Source organism: Conger conger, chromosome 16 (genome assembly GCF_963514075.1).
Source record: "Conger conger chromosome 16, fConCon1.1, whole genome shotgun sequence".
In the NCBI taxonomy this organism is placed as follows: domain Eukaryota; kingdom Metazoa; phylum Chordata; class Actinopteri; order Anguilliformes; family Congridae; genus Conger; species Conger conger.
This window is the reverse complement of record NC_083775.1, coordinates 39,195,823-39,221,516: the sequence shown is the minus strand read 5'-3', so window position 1 is coordinate 39,221,516 and position 25,694 is coordinate 39,195,823. Positions and strand designations below refer to the sequence as shown.

The 25,694-nt window shown below is 44.8% G+C and overlaps 1 protein-coding gene and 1 long non-coding RNA gene across 3 annotated transcripts in view; both read left to right on the top strand.

The window, feature by feature from the left end:
• The first annotated feature begins 1,306 nt into the window (after positions 1-1,306).
• Positions 1,307-9,575, top strand: LOC133114650 (uncharacterized). 2 transcript variants are annotated; one of them, XR_009705565.1, is made up of 4 exons: positions 1,307-1,403; positions 3,217-3,333; positions 8,496-8,601; positions 9,229-9,575. It is a non-coding gene; the product is annotated as an uncharacterized LOC133114650 (long non-coding RNA). The 2 variants fall into 2 exon arrangements; XR_009705564.1 differs by having other exon boundaries at positions 1,314-1,403; positions 3,212-3,333.
• Positions 9,576-12,532: 2,957 nt separating this feature from the next.
• The window catches only part of brsk1b (BR serine/threonine kinase 1b), a 36,563-nt gene continuing 23,401 nt past the window's right edge, over positions 12,533-25,694 (top strand). The window contains exons 1-7 of the mRNA XM_061225182.1: positions 12,533-13,894; positions 15,597-15,691; positions 17,114-17,199; positions 19,538-19,678; positions 22,857-22,973; positions 23,595-23,628; positions 24,512-24,580. Coding sequence (XP_061081166.1) covers positions 13,807-13,894; positions 15,597-15,691; positions 17,114-17,199; positions 19,538-19,678; positions 22,857-22,973; positions 23,595-23,628; positions 24,512-24,580 — 630 coding nt within the window. The 5' untranslated portion in view covers positions 12,533-13,806. The remainder of the gene's footprint in view (positions 13,895-15,596; positions 15,692-17,113; positions 17,200-19,537; positions 19,679-22,856; positions 22,974-23,594; positions 23,629-24,511; positions 24,581-25,694) is intronic.

Below are 25,694 nucleotides of genomic sequence, written 5' to 3'. Positions count from 1 at the left end.
TTTATCTAACCAGAGCCCGCTGGGCCAAGCTAGGACTCCGGCCCCAGCTCGCTCTGTGTACAGTGAAAACACGAAGGCCTGGTGTCTTTCAGGTATGAAAATAAGATTTCAAGTTTGGTGGGTGTGCACGACGACAGCACACAGTCGCTGATCAAGGCGAAGAGTCAGCCGCTTTAAGTCTGCGGATAATGCCTAACTGTCGATGGGCAGGCCAGGACTTGAGCTCGCTGTGCTGAAAAATACCCATCACACTGAAAGCCCCCTCCTCGACCAATGAGAAAACAACGTTTGTGCTTGTTGAGGGGCCCTCCGGCTCTTGTGCTTTTGAATGTTATTTTCCCTTCTATCTCCGAAACTTTGCAGGAAAAATGTCGTCGCGTTTCCCTTTGGTCAATAAATTCAATTTTCTCCTTGTAACACCACCTTCAGCTGGTGATACACCTCCGCGCACTGACCTTTGGGTGATGGAAACGCGAGACAAATCTTTGCAGATGTCGGGGACAACATCCAAAAATAAATAATAATGTTTTTAAAAGGAACCTGAATTTCATCAAAATATTTCACATTTGTTGCAAAACGCAAATGTAATTTTCAGTGTTTTCCAACTATAAAGCCAAATTAGTGGAGCAAATATGTTTATACTTTTCTTACTTCATATGAATGTGTAGCCTATTGACTCCTCGGATTGTCTCTAGATATGAGGACATTGAATACATTAAATGCAGCATAAATGTCGGTACCTCGGGAACTTGGGTGTAAATAAAAATCTATTTTCCACAGTGTGTCCGGCGGTAAATATACATTAGGATTTCCAATCAAGTCCAGTCACAATGGACAACGATAATTGGGTGACATTTAATGATAATTTCATTAGGGGGACAGAGACTGTTGGCGTTTAATATTAATGTATGCTACATTCGGAACACCTTCTGCCAAGATTTAGTTTCCGGGGAAGGGGGGAGAACGGGGAATTGGGGATTGGTTGTTGGAATAGTGGTTTGTATTTTTAAAAAGCCAAGTTGATAAAGCAAGGTTCTGGGTGACCATCGCCGTAAACTAACTTCTACATGAACGCTGTAGTATATGAATCATGTTTGAACGACTCAACTAAGGCTAGATATATATATATATATATATATATATATATATATATATATATATATATATATATATATATATTTAAGAGTCTTATGAATGCGGCGAAGTTGCTTTAACTGACCAATGTCCGTACGAGACACCATCCAACTGAAGAATACTACATTTCCCAGGCACGAAAGGCTACAGTGAAAAGCGACGCAATTGGTTACAGGTGTGCATGGGGTTGGTCATTAACCCAGGTAGGCTTATAAATGTAGTGTCGACACAGCGCACTGGAACTGACTAACCGACTACAAGGTGACCTGGTAAGAGAAACATGCCGAGGGGGGCGGTCACTTGAAAAACGACATGCTCTGGGTTTTTTTTAAATCGCCGTTTCAAAATGTTTGAAGTTGTATGTAGCTTATGTATAACTGTTAAAAAGTTTGGCGGCCGCTATTTTGCCATTTTATCCAAGCATATTTCCATGCGTTTGGCTACATGGTTATGATGTAACCATATGGGATATGATAAACTAAGGAATGCATGAAAAGAACATTAAGACTTTAATAATCCGTGAATGTAATGGAATAAGGACAAATCGGCGTCTATTATTTAACAATTCAGGATGTGGACTGTATATGGAAATGGAAGTATACAATAAAGTAGGGTAGGCTACAGGCTCGACCAACCAAAAGTAAATGTATTCGCTTTTACCTAATAAACGGACGCGTTCTGTTTTGGATGTAGCCTGACCTGGCGGTTGCTGTTAGTTTAGATTAAATCAATGGATCGGCTCTTTCACAATTTACCATATGCGTTGAGCTGCTTCAGTCCGAGGTCTTTGCCACACCGTGCATGCGTCAGGGTCAAAGGACTGTCGGGTGAGCTGGCTGCATTAAGCCTCAGCTCTGCACATGGAATGCGCCAACCTAAACCTTCCCATGACTCGTTTGGAGAACAACGACTCGCTTCTGTCGAGATTGACATTTTTAAAGTCGGTGGTTTGCTTGTGATCAATTACTTTTAAACCACTTTTTACGGCACTGGCTGTCATACGGTACCCAGGCTATTCGTTGAATGCTTTTTGGGACCAAAGGAGGTCTTGTCCCGTTTTGAAACCGCGTTTTGTGGCCGTGTCAACACGAGACATTGTGAATGCTTATGCTTATACTCCTGGTTGTCTCAAAGCAACCATCGCAGTAATTCATTATGACCGACACCATCACGAAGAGGTCTCATTTTAATGTATTGTCCTATGATGCTATCGAGTTTAAATAAAGTAAATCATCATTAAACCGTTTTGCCATAAGTGCAACACTTGTGAATATTCCGTGGCTCTTGATTTTTGGAGGAGCTCCCTGAAAGCGACAGGAGTTCTGTGATCTTTACGCGGCGCGTCGTGCCTGTAGATGGCGTATGAACACATCTAGAGGGGAGGATTGGAGCCCGTTTCAACACGCAGCAGTCCTTTTGCGCTGTGTGCTTTCAGTCAGAACAGGTGGGGCGCGGTTTGCCGTGGCTGGATTTGCCCGAAGGTCTGACATTGGCGCCTAATGTAGTTTGCCCTGCGGATCTATTTTATTTTAATGGGCTGTCTGTAGTTGATGCCTTGCGGAGTAATGTCATTTCCTTTTCTCATGAGCGTGGCTGCTCTGTCCTTGAATGAAAGAAGTTTAAGTTTCAGTGAGCTCCTTAAACTGCATGACTGTAACTTTAACGCATTGGTTAGAGCCAATAACAAGGTGTTTAAGGTTGTTTGAAATGCGTATGACAAATTGAACAAGTGAAATCTTGGTACATACAACTTTGAAGTCGCATTCCCTTTCAAATTTATTGCAGTTGACACTAGCAAACCGTGTGCTCCTGAGATCCTCCCCATGGCCTATGGGGTGTAGCAAAATGACTGACTGTCAATTCGGCCTGCTGAACGTCTAGCCCTGCCTGTTCTGTTCGCTAGCATGTGTACATGTGCGGTGCCTGACTGCTTGCATTCCTTCTCTCCCCAGCAAGTTTTCCCCTCCCCCCTCCCTCACCCTCCCTCACCCCCCCCTTACCCCCCTCCCCTTCCTGAAGCCTCCTGCTGTCTCCTCTCCTCTTAATGCTCCTCTTCTCCCTCCCCCCCCATCACAAGCACAGGAGCGCAGACACGCACAACCAATCCAACATGTCGGATTTCGAGACTGCGGTGCCTGTTGAGGCCAACGCTCCCGTTCCCTCCGCCTGCCAGGTCCTCAAGGCCGAGCTGGAGAAGTGGTGAGTGGAACACTGACTGGGGTTCCTCAGGGGCCTTCCTCGGTCCCTGCTTATTTTAGAGGCTGAGACGCCAACTGCTCATTCATCTGTTTGTAGATGTTTTGAGAGGGTTGGAGGGTCTGGTTATGAAATTTGGAGTAGTGTACTGGGGGCGGCATTAAGCGGTTTGGGGAAATGAGGTGTGTGGGAGAGCAAGGGGCCGTGCCAAGATCAAACCTGGAATTCATGTGGGGTGTAGTTTCACCTTATCCCTGCTGTGGTGGGGTCACTGTCCTAATCGATATCCTAATTCATATCCTCCACTTCAGTGGTCTGTGGGTTCCTGCAAATGTGTCCTCTAAACATTTGGTTTGACCAGAATGCGTAATCTCTGGGTGAATGTGGTTTTGTGGTCTCGGGTTTTGTAAATGGAGGTGGAGTTGTGGGGAGGCCTGGTCCCGCAGATGGGACCGCTCGTGCACCGACTTCGCAATCCGGTTATCTACGTCTGAACAGATTGCGTAATGCACACTGCAGTTTGACCCCGACTGCGTAACATTGAGTGTTCATGTGGCCCGGGGAGAGGGCGTGTGCAGCTTTCGGCCTGAGTGTGCTACCTGCTTATGACCTCCAGGAGGACAAGTGCGATTGGGGGTGGAGACGGATTACTTCTCATGGTTTTTTTTTTTTTTTTGGGGGTTTTGGGTGTCTTCTGTTTCAAGCACCATAACTGCTCCAAGAACAGTCAGTGTATGCTTTGCTCAACTGCAGGGATGTAGACTACAAGGAAACCGCACCAGGTGCCAGCCATTTCTCTAAATGCTTGTAACTTCTGGGGAAATTGAGTTCTGCAGTGCTCTGACCCATGTGTTGTGCAGTTATGACATTGAGATTGACTCTTACACATGCACAATAATGCTGACTAACTGAAGGCCATTTAAACCTTTTAGGTAGTGTTCAATGTGGCATGTTCCCTGTTTTGTGTTGCTTACAGGCATGTACTCGTGGCCTAATCCTGCTGAAAACAAAATGGGGCATGTTGCACTTTGACTTTCATGGGTTCATTGGGTTGCCACTTACAGTTAATTGTACTTCCAATTGATGGGGAAACTGCTTACAGGGAACCTTTAGGTTCAGGTTCCTCAACTCTGATCCTATAGGACAGCTGTCTGCTCTTTCTCTCTAAGATTAGAGACTAAAGTGCTGCTGGTTAACACTCCTTGCCTGTGGGCTTGGGTCTGTTCTCATCTCAAAATGGAGACAAAATCACAGGCTGCAGTTCTGCAATACTAGAGTTGAGAAACCATGTGCTAATTGAATGTGCTTAAATTGCTTCTGTGTGTTACAGGCACCATAAGTTCTGCTGTGAAGGGACAGTTTGTCCTTTGTACACGCACTTATTTTTAATGCGTTAAGCCCTACAGTCATGGGTGGGGTGGGGAGACTGGAGAGGAATGTTGCCCTAGACAGTAGAACATGTAAACATTTTTGACATTTGGAATGTAAAAGGGGTGGGTCTAGTTGAACGGAGTGCACTGGGCTATCTGCTCTGCATGGCTGTAGCCACTCTGCCACATGTTGAGTGCCTTCAAATTTCCAGTGTCATCTCCCAAATTCCCTCAAAGATATCACTCAGTGAAATGTCATGCTCACAATCTCCTTACAAGTAGGTGCTATTCTGAATGGTATAGGCTAAATGTGTGCAAGTCTTAATCAGCGCTTTCTCACCAGTAGGAATGAATGCACCCGACTTCATCAGCATCGTGCGTCTGAAAGGCCCCGCAGTTCTGCACCCCGCACCTGTTTGTGTCAGTTGGTGTCTGCTTCCAGTCACGAGTGCCAGAGACTGGTTTACCCACAGCAGTCTTAACTCAATATAGCTAACCTGTCAGCCCCTTTCCCCACAAATGCTTTTAGTTTTCCACCCTAGTCAGTATCCGTAGGTTGACCGTATTGGATTTCAAAGACTGCAGTGGGTGTTACGAATGTAATACTAGGCTGTTTGTTTGTAGCAGGGGTACTCTGTCTTGTCCAGAAACGGCCTATGTGGGTGTCGGTGTTTGTTCCAACAGTTGCACACCTGATTCTATGAGCCAACCAATCGTCTTTGGGGTCGGGGGGCAAATGGATGTCCTGGCTGCCTGGCCTAATAAAACCAAGCCTTTTGTGCTCACTTCCCTGACCATTTAACCCCTTCCTGCATGACACCTAGTGGCCATGTCGCCCGTGTCCTCGGACTGCGTAACTGACACTCGGTGCTCTTGGAGTGGAAGTGGTAAACGCTGGTACCTATTGGTAAATGATACATGGCAACTGTCAAATAGTTTCTAAGTGTTGGCACCGTGGTTTGGGCAGGGGAACCCTTGTTAACTGGACAGTCTCCTTTTGCAACTTGCGTGACACATTGGACAATAGAATCTCTCTGGGAGTTTAATACAAATATCTGGAGGTGAAATTTTATTCTGTCATGGCGACTAGATGGTCTACAATGGACTGAAGGTATTCCAATACAGTGGCGCAAAAACACTGCTCACTAAAGTGATGAATTGGAGGAATTGTGTAATTTTTCCGTATACATCAATCTGCTACTAAATATGGAATAAATATACAATCTGACCATTGGTTTTACACAATGTCCCTTTCATCCTGTTTCAGTCTTTATTATAGATGCCTAGTCCTGATTCCATTGCATTCTGCTGGCTTGTGCTGTTCGTCACTTCTGCTTTCTTCTTTTTCCAATAGAGGACAGCATAAGCTTTCCTGTGCTGTATGGCATGTCCAATTCTAAGCTTAAAATGTCTATTCAGGGCTCAGCATAAACTGCTTGAATGCTTTCTTCTGCTCATGCGCTGTCAACCCAAACATTATGCTGTAATATAGGCACTCCTGTCATAATCGTTTTCCTCCAAACGTACAACATTGCTTATGTTTTTCTGATGGGATATTTTATTATGATCTTATTGTACATAATGTGTGGTATACGTGTCTAATGTCTATGCTGTGGCTATACTTGTCATCTGGGGCAATGCTACCTTGAGTAATCACAATTTGTAATGTCCTGTCCCCATGGAACACGATACCCTTGAGTACAGAAAAATCTACAGGAGTGATTGATTACATATTTGGGTCTCGCAATGCTTTTGTGGCACCCAATGCAATATCTGAATTTCATCTTAAATGATTATAATAAAAAATAAAATAGATTGTAAGGAGATGATTTATGCTTCATAATGGGTGAACAATTTCATTTTTGGAGGTTTTGGAACCCATAGATATCTTTGACCCTACACTGAAACTTACCAAGTGAGTTTTATGACTGAAAACATTTGCAAAGCAAAATATGATCATTATAATTTACCTTGACCCACAATTTGGCCGTTTGGATTAGGGGTGCGAACAGTTAGACGTTTGTTAATGGTTACCAAAAATTGATAACCGATAAACTTTATTTTCTTTGGAAGGGAATTGAATGCTACCATATCAGTGATCAAATAATTGTAGCTGTAGGTTGACTTGGCTTATTGGCTTATTGTGTAGCTTCACAGAAGGTCCATGTTTATTCATTTACCAGCACATTCAAACTACTGGCAAACTGAATTCAGCTTTCCACTATGCTGCATCTACATAAAAATAAACAAAGCGATACATCATTGGACAAATGTCGCACAAAATATTACAATACGCTGTTTACAGTCAATCCACAAGCTACAGTTCACGCAAGCAGTCGGCAGCCATTTCAGAGGGTTAAGAATGCGATCGCTGCAGGGAATTGAATGCTACAGTACTATAGTTAAATAATTTCTGTTTTAAATCTGTAGCTGTTGGTTCACTTATGGCTTATTCTATGGCTTTTCTTCATCCGTGTTTTTGTTGACACGCAAATTCACACTACCGGCAGACTGAACTTCGCTTTCCACTATTATGGATCTACATAAAAATAAAGCAATGCATTATTGGGCTATTCATCCTTTGGATATTGAAAGTGAAAATTCCCTGCTTTCAGCAAAAAAATGAACATGTTAATCTCACCCCCACGATTGTCCCACGCCCATATAAAATGCATTGGCAATGTGTTGCATAAAAACATGTCAAATTGTACAGAGACCTGTATTGCCATGAAAGTAAAATCATTAGGCCAGCCGCCTATGGTAAAATAGACCCGGTGTTATATTGGCCAAATATTGTGACCATGAAATTGAGTGCACAGCCCTGTCAGTAACAAAGCTGTTAACAGCAGCATATTTACAGATTACATGCCAATCAAGTCTATCAGGCAGAAGCCATAGGGAAGAGGGATGAAAACATGCAGAATTATAATTTTAACCGATGCATTTAAACCAGGAAAATCGACCAGCATGCCTGGATGTAAACTACAGGGATTTAACTACAGGTTTCTGCAACTGAGGTTACACTGCGCAATGTCAATGTAAATATTTAATTTCACAATTAGGCTGACTAACTATTATCTGACTTACGAATGTTGACATTACTATTGAGATGGCCCAAAATAAAGTTTGAAAATGCAATTGCATTTCTCGGTAGGCCAGTTAAAATAAATTCCTATCAGTCAAGTATCAGTTAACAGTTTAAAAATGGGATGGTAACCATTACAAAAACTGATTTGTCACATCCATGGTTTGGATGGATTTGGGGATACTGCTTATATTTTGACTCTTTAGTGCTATCACTTAACCAGTTTCACAGTTCACAGTTCACATTTGCATTTTCATTTCGATTTTTATTCCTGTGAAGGTGTAGCTGGAAATTAGTCTAGAAGCTTCGGGCACCTTTTTTTAAAAGCCTCTATTGTAACCACCAATCAGCTTATGGTTTAAAAAAAACAAACAAAAAAAACAGCCAGTTTCAACAGCGCAGGGTCTTGAACTTATTTTGACAGCCACTCCTGCAACTCCACAACCTGGGTGGGTGAGGAATACTGAGCTAGGGCTTTGCATTCAAACCTCTAACCCTAGGAGACCGATGTTGCCTTGCGGGGTTGGGTCAGCGGGGCATCTGCAGGGTCACACACCCCCGTTCTGCTGCTGGTGCTTAAACCCGTAACCCAGGATGCTGTAGCTCCCGGCAGGTCAGACTGTCGGTGGTGGTAGTGATGCATTAACTCTGGCAAGATGGAACATGCTGTCTGGGTGGGGTGTAACGGTGAGGTTTTAACTCTGTTCCAGTGTCCAGGAGAAGGGGGAGGACAGCTGCAAGGACCTGCTGGAGGCTTTTCAGACCTGTCTGAAGACTGCAGCTGAAGCATCCTGAGGGGAGCGCAGTGTTCGCCATGTAAGGTTCCCATTGGTCGGCATTCGCCATGTAAGGTTCCCATTGGTCAGTGTTTGCCATGTAAGGTTCCCATTGGTCAGTGTTTGCCATGTAAGGTTCCCATTGGTCAGTGTTTGCCATGTAAGGTTCCCATTGGTCAGTGTTTGCCATGTAAGGTTCCCATTGGTCAGTGTTTGCCATGTAAGGTTCCCATTGGTCAGTGTTCGCCATGTAAGGTTCCCATTGGTCAGCATTCGCCATGTAAGGTTCCCATTGGTCAGGTAATCCTGAAGGGAGCACAGCATTCATGATGTACGGTTCTCATCAGTCTGGTGACGACTATGGGCTAGTTGCTCATAGTCAATCAATTAATTAATTACCTGCTTTAATCTAACTTGCCTGTGCAGATGATATTGGCCAATCCTATTGTTTATAATACTGGGTTCTGAAACTCCTGGAGTCTACATGTTTTGTTACTTGGCACTTCATTGTTCTGTTTAGAGTTAAAGGCAGTTTAGAGTAAAGCTTGCTCCTGGGTCTTTACTGGTTGCAGGAGGGTGTGTTTGATGGTAGTCAGCCGGCTTCCAAACTGACCCAATTTGGACTGCCTTCCAGAGCATGCACTAACTGCCTCCCCTTCCCCCCTAGGTCCTCTGCACTGAGCCCTCTGATATCCCAGCATTCCCTTCCATATATTGCACTGGTCTGAACCTTGCTGACATCATCAGGGAGGCAGTGGGTATGCCGTGGTCTCCCCTAAACTGTTAAACGTCTTCCCTGAAATGGAGTCTTCCAATCTCTAAATGGATGGGAGTGTGCCCTGCTGGTGAACCAGATTGTGTTTAATGTGATTATTTTTCATTTGGGGGGGGGGGGGAAATAAAAATGTATATCAATATAAAGCGCTGCATTGTTTCATTGCCAAGCTCAATATTCTGTAATCGATCTGAAAGTGTATCTTGACTGTAAACTGAAATAAAATTTGACTACCTCAAGGTTTAGTTGCAGAAGGTTCATTGTACTGTAAGTCAAAGACTCTTACTGAGTGCACTCTGTGTTGGGGCAAAGGACAAGGTTGCCATGTTATTGCCTTCAATCAGGAATCCGCAACTTGCAGTCCCCGAGGGCGGTGCACTGCTGGTTTTCCACCCTCCCTTTGCCCGAGAGTCAGGTGTGAAGACTCGCCAATCAGTTGCTCAATAACCAGGAGTAAATTACCAGGGCTGTATTTGGATTTGCTATCCAGACTTCATCATGCCTGATTTAAATCATTGGCTTGCCTAGAATGCGGTCTTCTCTGACTCCAGTCCTGGAGAGCTTGTTCCTGCTCTTTAGTGCTTTCAGTCATTGATTGGCTGAAGCAGAGGTGTCCAATCTTATCCTAAAAGGGCCGGTGTGGGTGCAGGTTTTGTTTTAACGCAGCAGTAATGCCTGATTATACTAATTAACTAATCGTGGTCTTTAATCAAGACTGAGTAGAATCTGCTGTCTTAGTCCTGTGCTAAAACAACCTGCGCACACACCGGCCCTTTCTGGATAAGGTTGGACAGCCCTGGCTTAGACTGTACACACACTCACACACACACACACACCGGCCCTTTCTGGATAAGGTTGGACAGCCCTGGGCTAGTGTCTGCTCCGTTTCCATGGCCACGGACTGAAGGCCAATTGCCAAAGAGCAGAAACTGTGGCCCTCCAGGACTGGAGTTTGCCAAGTCCTGGATTTATAGAGGGGTATTTTAAATGTAACGCCCACCACAAAAAAAAAAACTACCCGTGAAGACAAAGCGACACAATCTCACCGCCCCTGGCTGACCCTAGTCTGGAAGAACAGGGTCTGCTTTTAAAGATTTACTTTTGGCCTTTGAATTTGTTTTGGGACAGGGAGTGTGTTGACTGCATTGGACAGCACTGTTGTCTGAGGTTTGTGTGAACCGGGAGATGATTTGACTAATGGAGGGAATGTGGAATGCCATTAACAGGGCATTTAATTGCTGCAGTGGACGACTGATCGTCACTAGCTTCCACCCTTGGTCTTCACGGTGTATGCACCCAGTGTTCCCTGGGTCTTTAGTGACCTACCCTTACTGTACCCCCTGTGATGAAGGCTAATTTAATTTTAAATGTTAAATTGGTATTTTTCATGCCAAAGCTACCACAAAATGGCACACCGTTTTTCTACTTCAGTCTAGTCTCTGCCGCACTTGGTCCAAAACACTTTTTGCAGGAATGGATGAGGCCCTTATCTGATTCATAACTGCAGGGTTAAAGACCCGCAAGACTATCTTTGTACCCTGATGTACTGTGCTTATAAAAATATAAAAGAGGGCAATGTTTAACTTTTTCTAATGGTAGGGGCACTCCAGGAAAAGTAATTGCATTTCAAGTTGGGGGGGGGGGGGCACGGCTCTCATTCTTCACCTGACTACAATGGGAATGTTAAAATCACAATACCCCATGTATTTTAATTCAAATGGAGAAAACTGAACTGACTGGAATGCAATGATGGTATGAATGGTTTTAACACGGAGTAATCGTTTTCAATGAGTTAATAAATAAAAACTTGGCAGAGATTGCAATCTTGTCTCAAGTGATGATTTTCCTAATCCATTCTATAGTCTTATTTACATTTCTGGCATCAATCGGGGGAGCTCCAGCCAACGAGGTATAATGGTTCAGAGTAAAGTTTGGCACTGCTGACCTCAATTCAGTGGCGTTGGGTTTGTGGAAGGAGAGTTGCCATGTGGATCACAAGCCCTGCAACCGGGAATGTTCCCTTAAGCAACTAGTCCTCGACCCCCAAATTCACCTTTCCCAAATGCTCTCGCTTCAGATAGCTCATTGTAGCGCTATTCGCTCTATAAGGTGACGTGCTTGTAGGACCCGTTCCTCAGGAGGCGTCCAAACAGTCGCCTGTTCGGAATGTCAAGGGGGGGGGGGGGGGGGCGGGGGTCTTAAAACTAATTTGGGATCTTGGGAGACGGAAGAGTTTTCATTGAAGACTGCGCAAAGGCGAAATGTTAAAAAAGTGGCGCTTTGGGTTTTTTTATTCCTGCCATACGCTTGCGTAACTGCATCAATGTAATTGCAAAGCTGATGGCCACGAGCGAGTGTTTTGTGTATATAGTCAGATCTCTGACAAGGTTGCCTATCCCCTTATGACAATGCGCCTCCTGGTGTTAACGAGTGGTACTGCGCACCATACAAATCTGTGCCGCTTGCACCTGTGACACCTGTTCAAACGGAGATCCCTGACTCCTACTAACAGTAATCGGCATATATAAACGGAATGGAATATAAACTAGGTTTAAGATAATAGTCAGATATCAGATAAGTTGTAACAAAGCGAGTGTATTTGAAAATACAAAGTTACATCCATTCTTGGGAATCGCAATCCTCACAATAAGCGGGAACAGCATAACTGGGTTTATGATATGTTATGGAAAACAAAAGTATAACTTAAACAGTGGCGCTATTTGTTTGTGCATACACCTGGAAAAAAAGGTTTGCACTCCACGAGGAAAACGTTACAAGTAATATATTTTCAGATTTCACAAAATGTTTTGAGAGTCCTTTGCATAACTAAATGCAACCACATAGACGGAATGACAATACTGCAGAACGTATGCATTGAAATGAAAACTTCCTTTGTGGACAAATACAGTTACACACTCAGTGTAATAGGCTACTCTTCCACGGGATTTTCAGGTCCTTTGAATAACCATTCGTTGATGAACTGAATTGAACCAAAAATTAAGCGTGATACCTCGCATTAAGAGGGTCATTTAATCCATGTTAAAATAAAAAGTAAAAGCAGTGGGAAGTGTATGCGGAGAGACGCACGCGAAAGCTCGCAGTGCTGAGGAAAGGAGGGGGATGGAGAGTCAGAGGGACCCGGATGCTGATGTTGCTCGTATCGGATGAGAAGGAAGAGAGGAGAGAGGGAGAGAAAAGGACGGTTTACGGAAAGATAAAAGCGTCTCATTCCCAAGGATCTCAAGACGGAGAAAAACGTTTTTCGAAATATCAAGAACAGCGCATTTTGCCTGAAGGAACCCGCAGAATAATGAAACCGGGACCGGCGAACGTGGAGACGGGAAGAGGGGGAGAGCTGATGCTGTGATATGCGCGGAGCCAGTGAGGGAGGGAGGGAGCGAGCGAGCACGAGAGGGAGGGGGGCTGTACTACGCTAGATAAAGATGCTTGTTATAGTAGAAACGCATATTATTTCACAAAACCACTTTAAATAGACCTAGTTAAAGGTACCGATTGTTGTATTCAAGAAAACAACTTTTAATAAGTGGGTAGATTGAAACACTGACTGATACTGTGAGTGAACCGTGACAACGTAAAAGAATACGGAGAGGGGATGTTGTTTTGTTAGGAAATTCTATTTCACGGTTACCGACCAATAGAACATAGTGTGTATTGTGTGCATGGTATTTAATGCACGTGTGTTTTAAAATAATTTTTAATTGGCTTTGGACGAAAATCAAGGCCAAGTAGCCAGAGAAAGAGGGAGAGGCTAGCAAGCTTGGAAGGAACAAGGTGGAGAGAGGGTGGAATATGACCCGATAAATAACGTTTTCACGTGTTGTTATTAGGATAGCCCAATAGAAAATAATACCACCTTGCAATATTATCTTTAATTCTAAAAAACGGGCGAGTGCACAAGAAGCCAGTCGTGCCTGTAGGATATGATGAATTAGCCGTTCAAGATTATAATAGCGCAGTGCTCTTCTTATGAATGACCGTAATTAGGCCTATTTGTAGCTTTATTCGCTGTGATATTTCATATTTTTATTGTGTGGATCTTTTTCTTTTATAAACGCGTGTCCGTCTCCGTCCCCCTTCCCTATCCGTCCTTCCTGTTTTCATCGGCCCTTTAATTATTTTATACGAAAATAAATATTTGATTTACATTTTATGGAGGTCGGATATTGTATCGCTATAGCAGGCTAACTCTGCCAATCCAAATAAGTAGGCTACAAATGTCAAACGGAATTAATATAACGAGTAACCACAAATAATAAAGTGCTGGATAGTAGGCCACAAAATTGACATCACTACTACAACCTATCTGTCTCTTCTCACGTTATAATTGCTATCGTTTGTAATGTCTTTCCGGCACCCTTGTGCGTACAGGGCGGATAGATACAAATTCCTCTTGAAAATATTGTCGGTCTTCGTTATTGTCCTATAATATATTGAAAACTCTTGCACAGAATGTCCAGCAAGGAACTGTTGGGGAGTCAGTCGACTCAATACGTTGGGCCTTACCGACTGGAGAAGACGCTGGGGAAAGGACAAACAGGTACGACATGGTTATTATCACATCATTTACTATCGGTAAACTACATTCCCAAGGTTAATAGCTGTTTGTAGGCGAATGGGCTGACATTCGAGAACCTGTTACTGTGTAGTTTACCAGAAACCCGCATCGATGAATGGATAAGTATTGATTTCCATGGGACGTTAGGAAGGGGGCAGCAGGCGTTAGCCCGTTTGAGCATGACTAGCTCTCAGATGATGAAAAAGCTGTAGGCAACTGAACTGAATATGAAACACGCTACGTATGACGGCCTCTTCCTTTGGTCGGAATATTTAATTTAAAAAGTACTGAAACTGTGTAATAATGCACAATCTATATGTGGGTCTAGGCTATTCTGTCTGAAATTAATGTCGGACTATGATGAAGTTGGATAGTTAGTGCACGGATGTATCTTTGGACTTCCGTTGGTGTGCCTCCATACAGATGAGATACAAATCTGTTGAGCAGAATTAGCCTATAATGACTCAGAGGTGCTGCTTTGGGTTCACACGTAGTAATAACAAAGTACAAGGGTTAGTTTTAAACTGGATTGGGAGAAAATTGTGTAGCACACTGCAGCATAGTAGTTTTTATGGTAGCTTTGATGTCATCCTGATAATTGCATAGTCCACTTCTGTGGAAGCATGTATAATGTACATTCAAGGACTGAGGAGAACTATTGAATTGTGTTATGATACTGTTGGATCTGTAAAAGCTGTCTGTATGTCTGTCCGTGTACATCTCTGTCTGTTGTTCCATTGGACAGCAGAGAACACCGTCTCCAAACTGTGTCTGTGATGCAGCTGCAGCCCTCAGACTCACCCTGCCCCATGAAATATTTAACAGCTCACACACGATTAACTGCTGTCCAATCGCAGGGGTGAAATATTTAACAGCTCTCACACGATTAACTGCTGTCCAATCGCAGGGGTGAAATATTTAACAGCTCACACGCGATTAACTGCTGTCCAATCGCAGGGGTGAAATATTTAACAGCTCACACGCGATTAACTGCTGTCCAATCGCAGGGGTGAAATATTTAACAGCTCACACGCGATTAACTGCTGTCCAATCGCAGGGGTGAAATATTTAACAGCTCACACACGAATAACTGCTGTCCAATCGCAGAGGTGAAATATTTAACAGCTCACACGCGATTAACTGCTGTCCAATTGCCAGACAGGGGTGAAATATTTAACAGCTCATGCACGATTAACTGCTGTCCAGTGGCAGGGGTGAAATATTTAACAGCTCACAGACGATTAACTGCTGTCCAATCGCAGTGGTGAAATATTTAACAGCTCACACACTGTTAACTGTTGTCCAGTGGCAGGGGTGAAATATTTAACAGCTCACATGCGATTAACAGCTGTCCAATCGCTGTGGTGAAATATTTAACAGCTCACACACTATTAACTGCTGTCCAATCGCAGGGGTGAAATATTTAACAGCTCACACACTATTAACTGCTGTCTAATCGCAGGTGTGAAATATTTAACAGCTCACACAAAATTAACTGCTGTCCAATCACAGGGGTGAAATATTTAACAGCTCACACAAAATTAACTGCTGTGTAATCACAGAGGTGAAATATTTAACAGCTCACACACAATTAACTTCTGTCCAATCACAGAGGTGAAATACTTAACAGCTCAGACATGATTCACTTCTGTGCAATCACCAGGCTTCCCTCTGTCCTTCACAGGGTTGGTGAAGTTGGGAATTCACTGTATCACCGGGCAGAAGGTCGCCATCAAGATAGTGAACAGGGAAAAGCTTTCTGAGTCCGTGCTAATGAAGGTGAGACGTATCTACATGCACGCACGCATGCACACACACACACACGCACACAACTATGTAACATAAACAGGTGTTGTGGCCATTTCCGTATTTTTGTTGTGTGTAAGTTGACGTTGTTCATGGCACAAGATGGTGGTTGAACGCATGAGCTCTCTTAGCCTGCCGTCCAAGTCTGTAAATAATTAGTGACACAAAGCTCCCCTCGAAAAGCACGTCATTCAGCAGCAGCGGTGTGGGCGATGCTGATGCCTAATTCTGGAAAGTTCCATTATCTCCAGCAGTGACGTTCACACAGGCCTACGATGGGCGAGTAGCGCAGCCGTCTGGCATCAGCTTAAAACACCACACTCTGCCTTTCTGACTGTCAGCCGCCTGCTTCACCCGGGCGGTCAGCGGAGTGACACAAGCAGGGCCGTTGCCGCTCTATTACAAAAAATAAACACCGTAGTGTGTTAGGAGAACCCAGGCTGGCTAAGGCGCATGACTGGGACCTGGAAGGTTGGTGTTTTCGAGCCCCGGTGTAGCCACGATAAGATCTGTGCAGCCGTTGGGCCCTTGAGCAAGGCCCTTAACCCTGCATTGCTCCAGGGGCGATTGTCCCCTGCTTAGCCTAATCAACTCTATGCCACTTTAGATAAAAACGTCAGCTAGATAACTGTACTGGGTATAGGTCTGCACTGCGATGTGAGAGAACCCTGCTTTCAGAAACAGGGTATGACCCTGGGACACGGCATGATGTTGTGACATCAGTGATGTCTTCCTCATCATCACGAGGAAGATGTTTGTCACCGAGTGAGTCTTGCCCTGTCCTGCTCAGTTTGTTAAATATGAAATGTGGCCCACATTCGTCAGGTTAGTCTAATCAAGTTTTAAATAAAGTGATTATTAAAGTTACTGTCTGTTTCAACACTGAAAGTTAATCATGGGCCGGTCCATGTTTTTGTGTAATGGAACATGAAGCTGCCCAAGCTGAACCTGATGGGGTTGATGTGGACATGGCAGTGCTACAAACGGGACGTTAATGTGTCTGCGAGCTTGCTGCTTCCCTATTGTAGTGACATAGATCCGTTTCAATTTCTCACAGTGTAATACCATGCACTGTAAAACTAACTAGTTCAAGAAATCTACAAACAAACATAATTTTTTTGGTTGGATCTTTCAAGCATTTATGGGCCAAACCAGTCTTCAAATTAGAAAGGTACAATTTGAAAAAAGTATTGACTTCAGAAAATGTTACTTAATGTGCCCAGGGTGAATATTGGATTAAAATGATGATGGTTTTTTAGAAAAGCTCTTGTTTTGAAAAACGCTCAAGGCAGGTTTTGAAACAGCTGGTAGCTGGTCATTTCAAGCTGGTCATAGCTGGATTTTCCAGCAGGGATATCCCACTGTCTGTGTGTGTGTCTGTCACTCCCCCTGTAGGTGGAGAGGGAGATTGCGATTCTGAAGCTCATAGAACATCCACACGTTCTGAAGCTGCACGATGTCTACGAGAATAACAAGTATCTGTGAGTGCTCCTCTGCTCCCCTGCTTCCCTGCTCCCCTGCTCCCCTCCTCACCTGCTCTCCTGCTCCCCTGCTCCCCTGCACTGCTCCCCTGCTCCCCTGCTCCCCTCCTCCCCTGCTCCCCTGCTCCCCTCCTCTCCTGCTCCCCTGCTCCCCTCCTCTCCTGCTCCCCTGCTCCCCTGCTCCCCTCCTCTCCTGCTCCCCTGCTCCCCTGCACTGCTCCCCTGCTCCCCTGCTCTCCTGCTCCCCTCCTCCCCTGCTCTCCTGCTCCCCTCCTCCCCTGCTCTCCTGCTCCCCTCCTCCCCTGCTCTCCTGCTCCTCTGCTGTCCTGCTCCCCTGCTCTCCTGCTCCCCTCCTCCCCTCCTCCCCTGCTCCTCTGCTCCCCTCCTCCCCTCCTCCCCTGCTCTCCTGCTCCCCTCCTCCCCTGCTCTCCTGCTCTCCTGCTGTCCTGCTCCCCTGCTCTCCTCCTCCCCTGCTCTCCTGCTCCCCTGCTCTCCTGCTCCTCTGCTCTCCTGCTCTCCTGCTCCCCTCCTCCCCTCCTCCCCTGCTCTCCTGCTCCCCTGCTCTCCTGCTCTCCTGCTCCCCTGCTCTCCTGCTCCCCTCCTCCCCTGCTCTCCTGCTCCTCTGCTCTCCTGCTGTCCTGCTCCCCTGCTCTCCTGCTCCCCTCCTCCCCTGCTCTCCTGCTCCTCTGCTCTCCTGCTGTCCTGCTCCCCTGCTCTCCTGCTCCCCTCCTCCCCTGCTCTCCTGCTCCCCTACTCCCCTGCTCCCCTGCTCTCCTGCTCCCCTGCTCCCCTGCTCCCCTGCTCTCCTGCTCCCCTGCTCCCCTGCTCTCCTGCTCGCCTGCTCTCCTGCTCTCCTGCTCCCCTGCTCTCCTGCTCCCCTTCATCACGCCGCCGTCGTTCCCACAAACCCGCCTCGGCTCTTGTGCTCCCGTGGCCCTCAGCCTCCGGCATTTCCGCCAGCGTTCAGCTCAGTCACCCCCCCTCGGTCTCTGCCTGTGTTTTGTGGCCTGCTGTGGGTGTGTGTATTGTTGTGACTCGGTAAAATACGGTCAATCAATTATAGCTGGTACATATTATACCAAGGACTGTTACCTGTAGCAAACACAATACCAGCAAGGATGGCTGCTTTCTAAAACCAAAAAGCAAAAGAAAACTTGCACTCCCAGGAGAACAGCTGCTTATATATTAATATTTACGCTCAGTGACCAGTTTATTAGGTAGACCTGTACGCCAGCTTGTTAATGCAAATATTTAATCAGCTAATCACGTGGCAGCAACTAAATGCATAAAAGCATGCAGATGCTCAGCTGTTTTCAGACCAAATGTCAGAATGGGGAAGAAATGTTATCTCTGTGACTTTGAACATGGAATGATTGTTGGTGCCAGACAGGGTGCTTTGAGTATCTCAGAAACGGCTGATCTCCTGGGATTGTAATGAGCAACATGCTCTAGAGTTTGCAGAGAATGGTGTGAAAAACAAAAAACATCCAGTGAGCAGCAGTTCTGCAGGCAGAAACGCCTTGTTAATGAGAGACGTCAGAGGAGAAGGGCCAGACTGGTCAAAGCTGACAGGAATGTGACAGTAATGCAAGTAACAACACATTACAACAGTGGTATGAACAGATAATGCATCAAACCTCTCAAGTGGATAGGCTACAGCAGCAGAAGACTTAATAAGTCTAAAAAATAAGTCTGATAAATACCTAATAAAGTGCTCACCGAGTGTAGCTCTTTATGACATTTGCCACAAACACAAAGGCATTTCGACTACAGTGCTTTTTATAAGTGGATCTCTCTATCTCTCTCTCTCTCTGCTCAGTTCAATTTAAATACTTTATTGGCATGAGATTACAATACACAAAATACATACTACACACATTGCTTGTGTAAGTTATTAATGAAGTTACTTACTTTGTGTGAGTACTTTTACTTTCCTTGGTGCTTGTACATTTGGGCAGGTTTCAGGCAGGTTTCTGTATAGTATTTACAGCTGTCTGTCATCAAGATGTGTCATCTAATGTGTTAATGTTTCTCACATCTTGCTCTCACTCCCTCCTCCTCCTCCTCTCTCTCTCTCATCATCTCTTGCTCTCTTCCTCTCCCTACCCCCCTCCGTCTCTCATTCTCTCTCTCTCTTTATCTCTCTCTGTCTCCCTCTTTATCTCTCTCTCTGTCTCCCTCTTTATCTCTCTGTCTGTCTCTCTCTCTATGTCACTCTCTATCTCTCTCTATCTATCTATCTTTCTCTCACTGTCTCTCTCTCTCCCCCTCTCCCTCTCTCTCTCTCCCTCTCTCTCTTTCTCTCTGTCTCACCATTTCCCTCCCTCCCTGGATCCAGATACCTAGTTTTAGAGCACGTTTCTGGCGGCGAGCTGTTTGATTACCTGGTGAAGAAAGGAAGACTGACCCCAAAAGAAGCAAGGAAGTTCTTCAGACAGATTATCTCAGCACTGGACTTCTGTCACAGTCACTCCATCTGGTGAGACACCCCCCCCCCCCCCCCCCCCCACTCTAACACAACCCCGGTCACATATGTAAAACCCGGTGAACTGAGCAAGGCCTTTTGGAAACTTCTGGAATATGCGTGTATGTGCATTTTGTGGTTCATTATCTTAGTGGTGTGGCTTCCCTGCCTCATTATGTCAGTCATCGTAGCTAATAGAGGAAGACTCCTTTGGCTGTAATATCTCTGTGAAAGTTGCTAGGTAATGTGACTGTCCCTGACCCTGGACAGAGAGTTGAAGTGCACAGTATCTGCTGATAGAGTTTCTGAGACCAGAGCCTTTTACATTTAATGCACTCATTTATTTAGTACAACTCTTTAAGTTGTACTGCTTTACTTCACACATTTACAGTTTTTGTCTCATTCACTGTTCATGTGATTAATTCATTTGTTGGATACAGAGCTTTTTTTTGCATTCCATAATGTGATAAGGGGTAAGCTCGCCTCAGCCATCACCAATGCGTAGCACCCACCTGATATATGGCAGCCATTTTGTGCCGGAACGCTCACCACACACCAGCTGAGGGGGAGAGGGAGAGAACAATGTTTTGCCAATTGAATCAGGGGATGATTTGGTGGCAGGTTGAAAGAGCCAGGTGTGTAATGTACATACACTGGGGAAACCGCCCTTTGCGATTAGTGTCATGGGATCTTTAATGACCACAGTGAGTCACAACCTTGATTTAAGGTCTCATCTGAAAGTGTCCCCATCACTGCACTGGGACATTGGAGTTTATTTGACCAGAGGGAAGACCACCCGCCTACATTTACCATTGCTGGCCCACCAACACCACTTCCAGCAGCAACACAGTTTTCCTGGGAGGTCTGCCATCCATGTTCTAACCAAACCCATATTTGCTGGCTGTGCGGTCCAGTTTTCTATGCTCCTGAAACTGCTCATATTCACAGACCACTGCTAACTGCCAGAGTAGTTATGTAATGGCCCTCTGTGTGATGTCATATCACCTCCTTAATTTCATGTTTGGCTGACATTTACAAGCTTGTTATGTAGGTCATGCAGACACTAATTATGAATATGTTTAGAAATATATAGTTGTTCAAATAAATAGCAGTGCATTAAAAAAAGTGAATAACGTGTATATATTTTTTTATGTTCAATATTTCAAATGTAGTGGAAACATTACACATTCAATTCCGAATCAAAGCATTAGCAAATGTTATCAAGTCTGCATTATTCTTTTACAGGAAGCAAAGGAAAGGAATATTAATCTTAAAAATGGCAGTGTTTACATTTTTCTCTTCAAACTGTATAAACTGAAGACATTTTTCAAGATTTAACTTCACTTTAAATTACTGAACTAATATTTACTTGCATAACCATTGTTTTTGATAACTGCTGCGCATCTGCGTTGCATCAAGTCAACCAACTTCTGGCTCCTAGAAACAGGTATTTCAGCCCAGGATGAACCAACTACATTCTACAGTTCCTGTGAATTTTTTTGGTTTTGCTTCAGAAACTGCATTTGGCACCCCACAGGTTTTCAATGGGGTTGAGTTCAGGGGATTGAGCTGGCCACTCCATTACCTCAATCCTTTTTGTCTGGAACCAAGATTTTGTTCGCTCGTGTGTTTGCGATCGTTGTCTTGTGACACCCATTTCAGGGGCATTTCCTCTTCGGCATATGGCAACATAATCTCTCAAGTATTTTTATGTATTCAAACTGATCCATGATCCCTGGTATACGAACCCAAGCACTTACAGGTAGTTGTAAATCATCTTTGATCTTTCTGGAGCTGATGAATGGCTGAATCTTTGCCTATCTGACTATTCTTCGATCCATTTTAACAATAGTTGCTTGTTTTCTTCCGCTTGTTTCAGGTTTTTGTTGCCATTTTAAAGCATTTGGGATAATTTTAGCTGAGTATCCTATAATTTGCTGCACTTCTTTATATGTTTTCCCCTCTTCAATCAACGTTTTAATCAAATGACGTTTCGAACGGCCCATTTTACTTAGCAATTCAGAAGGAAATATATTTTATAACAATATGTGAAACATTTGCTTCCCTCCTTCCTTAATAAAGGACAATTAATGACACCAGTTTTTTCGCAGAATGAATGAATTCTCTAATTAAACTCCACACTGGTATTATTTTGAACACACCCCTTTCAATGAATGAGTCAATTATTCAGAACAATCAGCGTGCATGTCACAACAGTTGGGTCTGTTGTTTTTCTATTACACTACTACATCTACAAGTATTGCCATGCAGAAATATCACAGTGGTTCATCAAGTTACTGCTATTTCGTACTGCTATTTTCTTGAACACAACTGTATTCGTCAGGACGCGAGAGTAAAATAAATATCTCTTTGCCAGAGTCACAGGTACAATAAGGCTGACTATGTTTACAGACACACAGCATCCTGGATAACAGGCCTTATCCTGGTTGTGTTTACATGAGCCGTGACATGTGATGGCTTTTCATGGTCATTCAGTATCATACAGAAGCCCTGCACAGGATATTTGTGAAATATATATTGGAAAGAGGCTTGCTATTGCTGTGTCTTGTGGTTTGTTTCCTTTCACGTCTCAGAAATAATTTTAAAGTCATTGCTCTGAAAATACGAGACCAACTGACGGTAGTACTGGTATTTTGGGGTTGGAGGTGTATTCTGAAGATTTTACATTGCTCAGTATTCTATTCAACTCTGGGAATATCTCTTCCAGAGTTGCTCATAACTGGGCTACTGGCTTATTCGGGTTATGGTTATCTGAATGAGGAGCATGGCGACGTTAGTGTGCGTGTGGGCTCTGAGTGAGAGCTCGCAATCCAAGACCGTTTTATTTCTGTTTTTAACCTGTGCTGCTGGAGGGACACAAGGCTGTGCACTGCCGGAGACACAGTTCAGCCTCTGCTGGCCCATATTCAGCCTCTAGATATAGAGTGAACACAAAGGATGAGAGGATGGGTGGGTAGAGGGATGAGAAAGGAGGAGGGGATGGGTGGGTAGAGGGATGAGAGGACAGGATGGGTGGATGGAGTGATGAGAAAGGAGGGGAGGATGGGTGGGTAGAGGGGTGGGAGAAGGAGGGGATGGGTGGATTGAGTGATGAGAGGACAGGATGGGTGGATGGAGTGATGAGAAAGGAGGGGAGGATGGGTGTATAATGTGAGCTGTTTGTCCTCCTCAGTCACAGGGACCTGAAGCCTGAGAATCTTCTGCTGGATGAGAAGAACAACATTCGGATCGCTGACTTCGGTATGGCCTCCCTGCAAGTGGGAGACTCTCTACTGGAGACCAGCTGTGGGTGAGTACTCTGTGTGTGTGTGTGTGTGTGTGTGTGTGTGTGTGTGTGGGGGGGGTGGGGGGGGGGTGTGTATGTGTGTGTGTGTGTGTGTGTGTGTATGTGTGTTTATTAATGACATATTTGTTAATATGGATCCTTTAGCACCACAGTTGTTCAACTCTTAGTTGATTGAGCAGTGGTTGAAACACACCAACCATGCACTGCATTTCTCTCTCTCTCTCGAAGAAATGCACATGTACGTTTTGCAGAGGTCCAAGCTGAAATTTGAACCCAGGCCTCTCGCTCGCCAACGTACTCTGGAGACAAATGCACTACCAGTCTGCTAAAGGCGAAATGGGCCATGGGTCACACTGAGGGTTGTGCCGACAAGAGCGCTGTCATGGTAACCTGCTATGAGGCCTTTGGTTTACCACGCCTCGCTGTGCTTACTAGCCAACTCACCGAGCTACGCCCGCTACACATAGACATTTTGAAAACCAGACCAGGTGAATCAAAGCTAGTAAGGGGCCAGCTGGGTGTAGAGTGCTCCTGAATAAATGATAAAGTTCCAGTGCTCTGTCCAATATTCACTTGTGGAAATTAGAAGGCCATTTTGTGACTAACTGATTTACTCTGTTTCAGATCTCCACACTATGCATGTCCGGAGGTTATCCGGGTAAGTATCATCTATAGCAAATATATGAATATTGACATCTGATATTAATCTTGTGTGTATAGACTCATGCTGTTTATGATATTATAATTTCATCTACGGAGCCGGGGTACATTTTCGATGAGGAGGTTGGTATTGAACCGTTGTCAGGAGGGTGGGTAAGGTCTTGTATATGATGTGTGCAGCAGGGGTTTTCCCCATGCTTTGTCTCAGCAGACGGGCTGTACGTGGAGGAGGCTTAGGATGTGCTATGAATCAAATACAGAGTTTTTCAACACTGAGACCAGGGCTGCCCAACCCTGTTCCTGGAGATCTACCACCCTGTAGGTTTTCACTCCAACCCTAACAAAGCACACCTCATTCAACTGCTAGAGCAGGGCTGCCCAACCCTGTTCCTGGAGATCTACCATCCTGTAGATTTTCACTCCAACCCTAACGAAGCACACCTCATTCAACAGCTAGAGCAGGGCTGCCCAACCCTGTTGCTGGAGATCTACCACTCTGTAGGTTCCGAGTATAAACCCTCTTTGACACGCCTGATTGGGCAGGCCTGACTGAGAGCATGGAGACCAGTGTCTAAAACAGCTTACTTGCCTGCTGCTGAGCATATAAATTGGGTGCACTGCATGCTAAAGTTGTAAAGAAGGCTAAATGCACTCTAAATGTACTGTACTTAAGACCCCAGATGACAAACGTATTTCCGTATTTACAGAGTGTGACCATGCCCGAAATAGTCTCCTTGTTACTGTGTCCCCAAAATGTGTATTGTCTGTTTAGTTCACTATTATTGTGGGACACTGTAGTTAGGAGGCTGTGTGGGACATGCCCAGGGCTGGGTCACCTCCTCTGTGTGCAGTGTGGGTAACGGCGCCCCCTTGTGTCCCAGGGAGAGAAGTACGACGGCCGGCGGGCGGATGTGTGGAGCTGCGGGGTGATCCTCTTCGCCTTGCTGGTGGTAAGAAACTCTTCTTCCTGCCATTTCTTTTTAAATATCTGAATATCTTAAATAGCTTGTGTTAGAAAAATATGAAACATTAAGGGGTGACCTAAGTATATTTGTACTTTTGATTTGTTGAGGAACATTTACATGTAGTGTGGACTAGAGCAGACTACTCAAATCTGGCCGATAAATCCAAATCCAGCCCTGGTTTTCTTTCCTCCCAGCTAGTTAACTGAACAATTAGTGCAGGGGTGTAGAGGAACACAAACCACTTAGCGAGGAACACACTAGGTGCTCTAGGATACAGGGAGGAACACAGTAACAGCTCTAGGATACAGGGAGGAACACACTGACCACTCTAGGTTACAGGGAGGAACACACTAACCGCTCACACTAACCGCTCTAGATTACAGCGAGGAACACACTAACCGCTCACACTAACCACTCTAGATTACAGGGAGGAACACACTTACTGCTCTAGGCTACAGGGAAGAACACACTAACCACTCTAGGCCACAGGGAGGAACACACTTACTGCTCTAGGCTACAGGGAAGAACACACTAACCACTCTAGGCCACAGGGAGGAACACACTTACTGCTCCAGGTTACAGGTTTAACGTATAGTTGTATTGCAGGGAATAAATGTTAGTTTTTAAAAGCAGAATTATCTTGTGAGCAATTTGTTTTGCCCATTAAAATAGTGGAGGCAGAGACCCGTCCATAGTGCAGTGCACTGTGGGTAAATTACAAGCCTTTATAGATAGATAGATAGTTAGATATGTGCATTTGTGTAGCGCTTTCCTCATACCAAAAGTGCTTTTCAGTGATGAGGGGGAAACTTTCCTCAACCACCACCAATGTGTAGCACTTCCAGCAGCAACTAAGTTTTCCCAGGAGGACTTCCATCCAAGCACTAACCAAGCCCACACCTGGTTAGCTTCAGCCATTACTAACCAAGCCCACACCTGGTTAGCTTCAGCTATTCAGCAGGAGCAGGGAGCAGGATGCCATGTCTGCTGGCCATAGATGGAGTATAGAGCCTTCTCATCATTATGCATCCTTATGTCCTTACTATAATAGGAGAAACCACTGTACAAACATTGGGTATTTGAGTGTGTGTGTATGTGC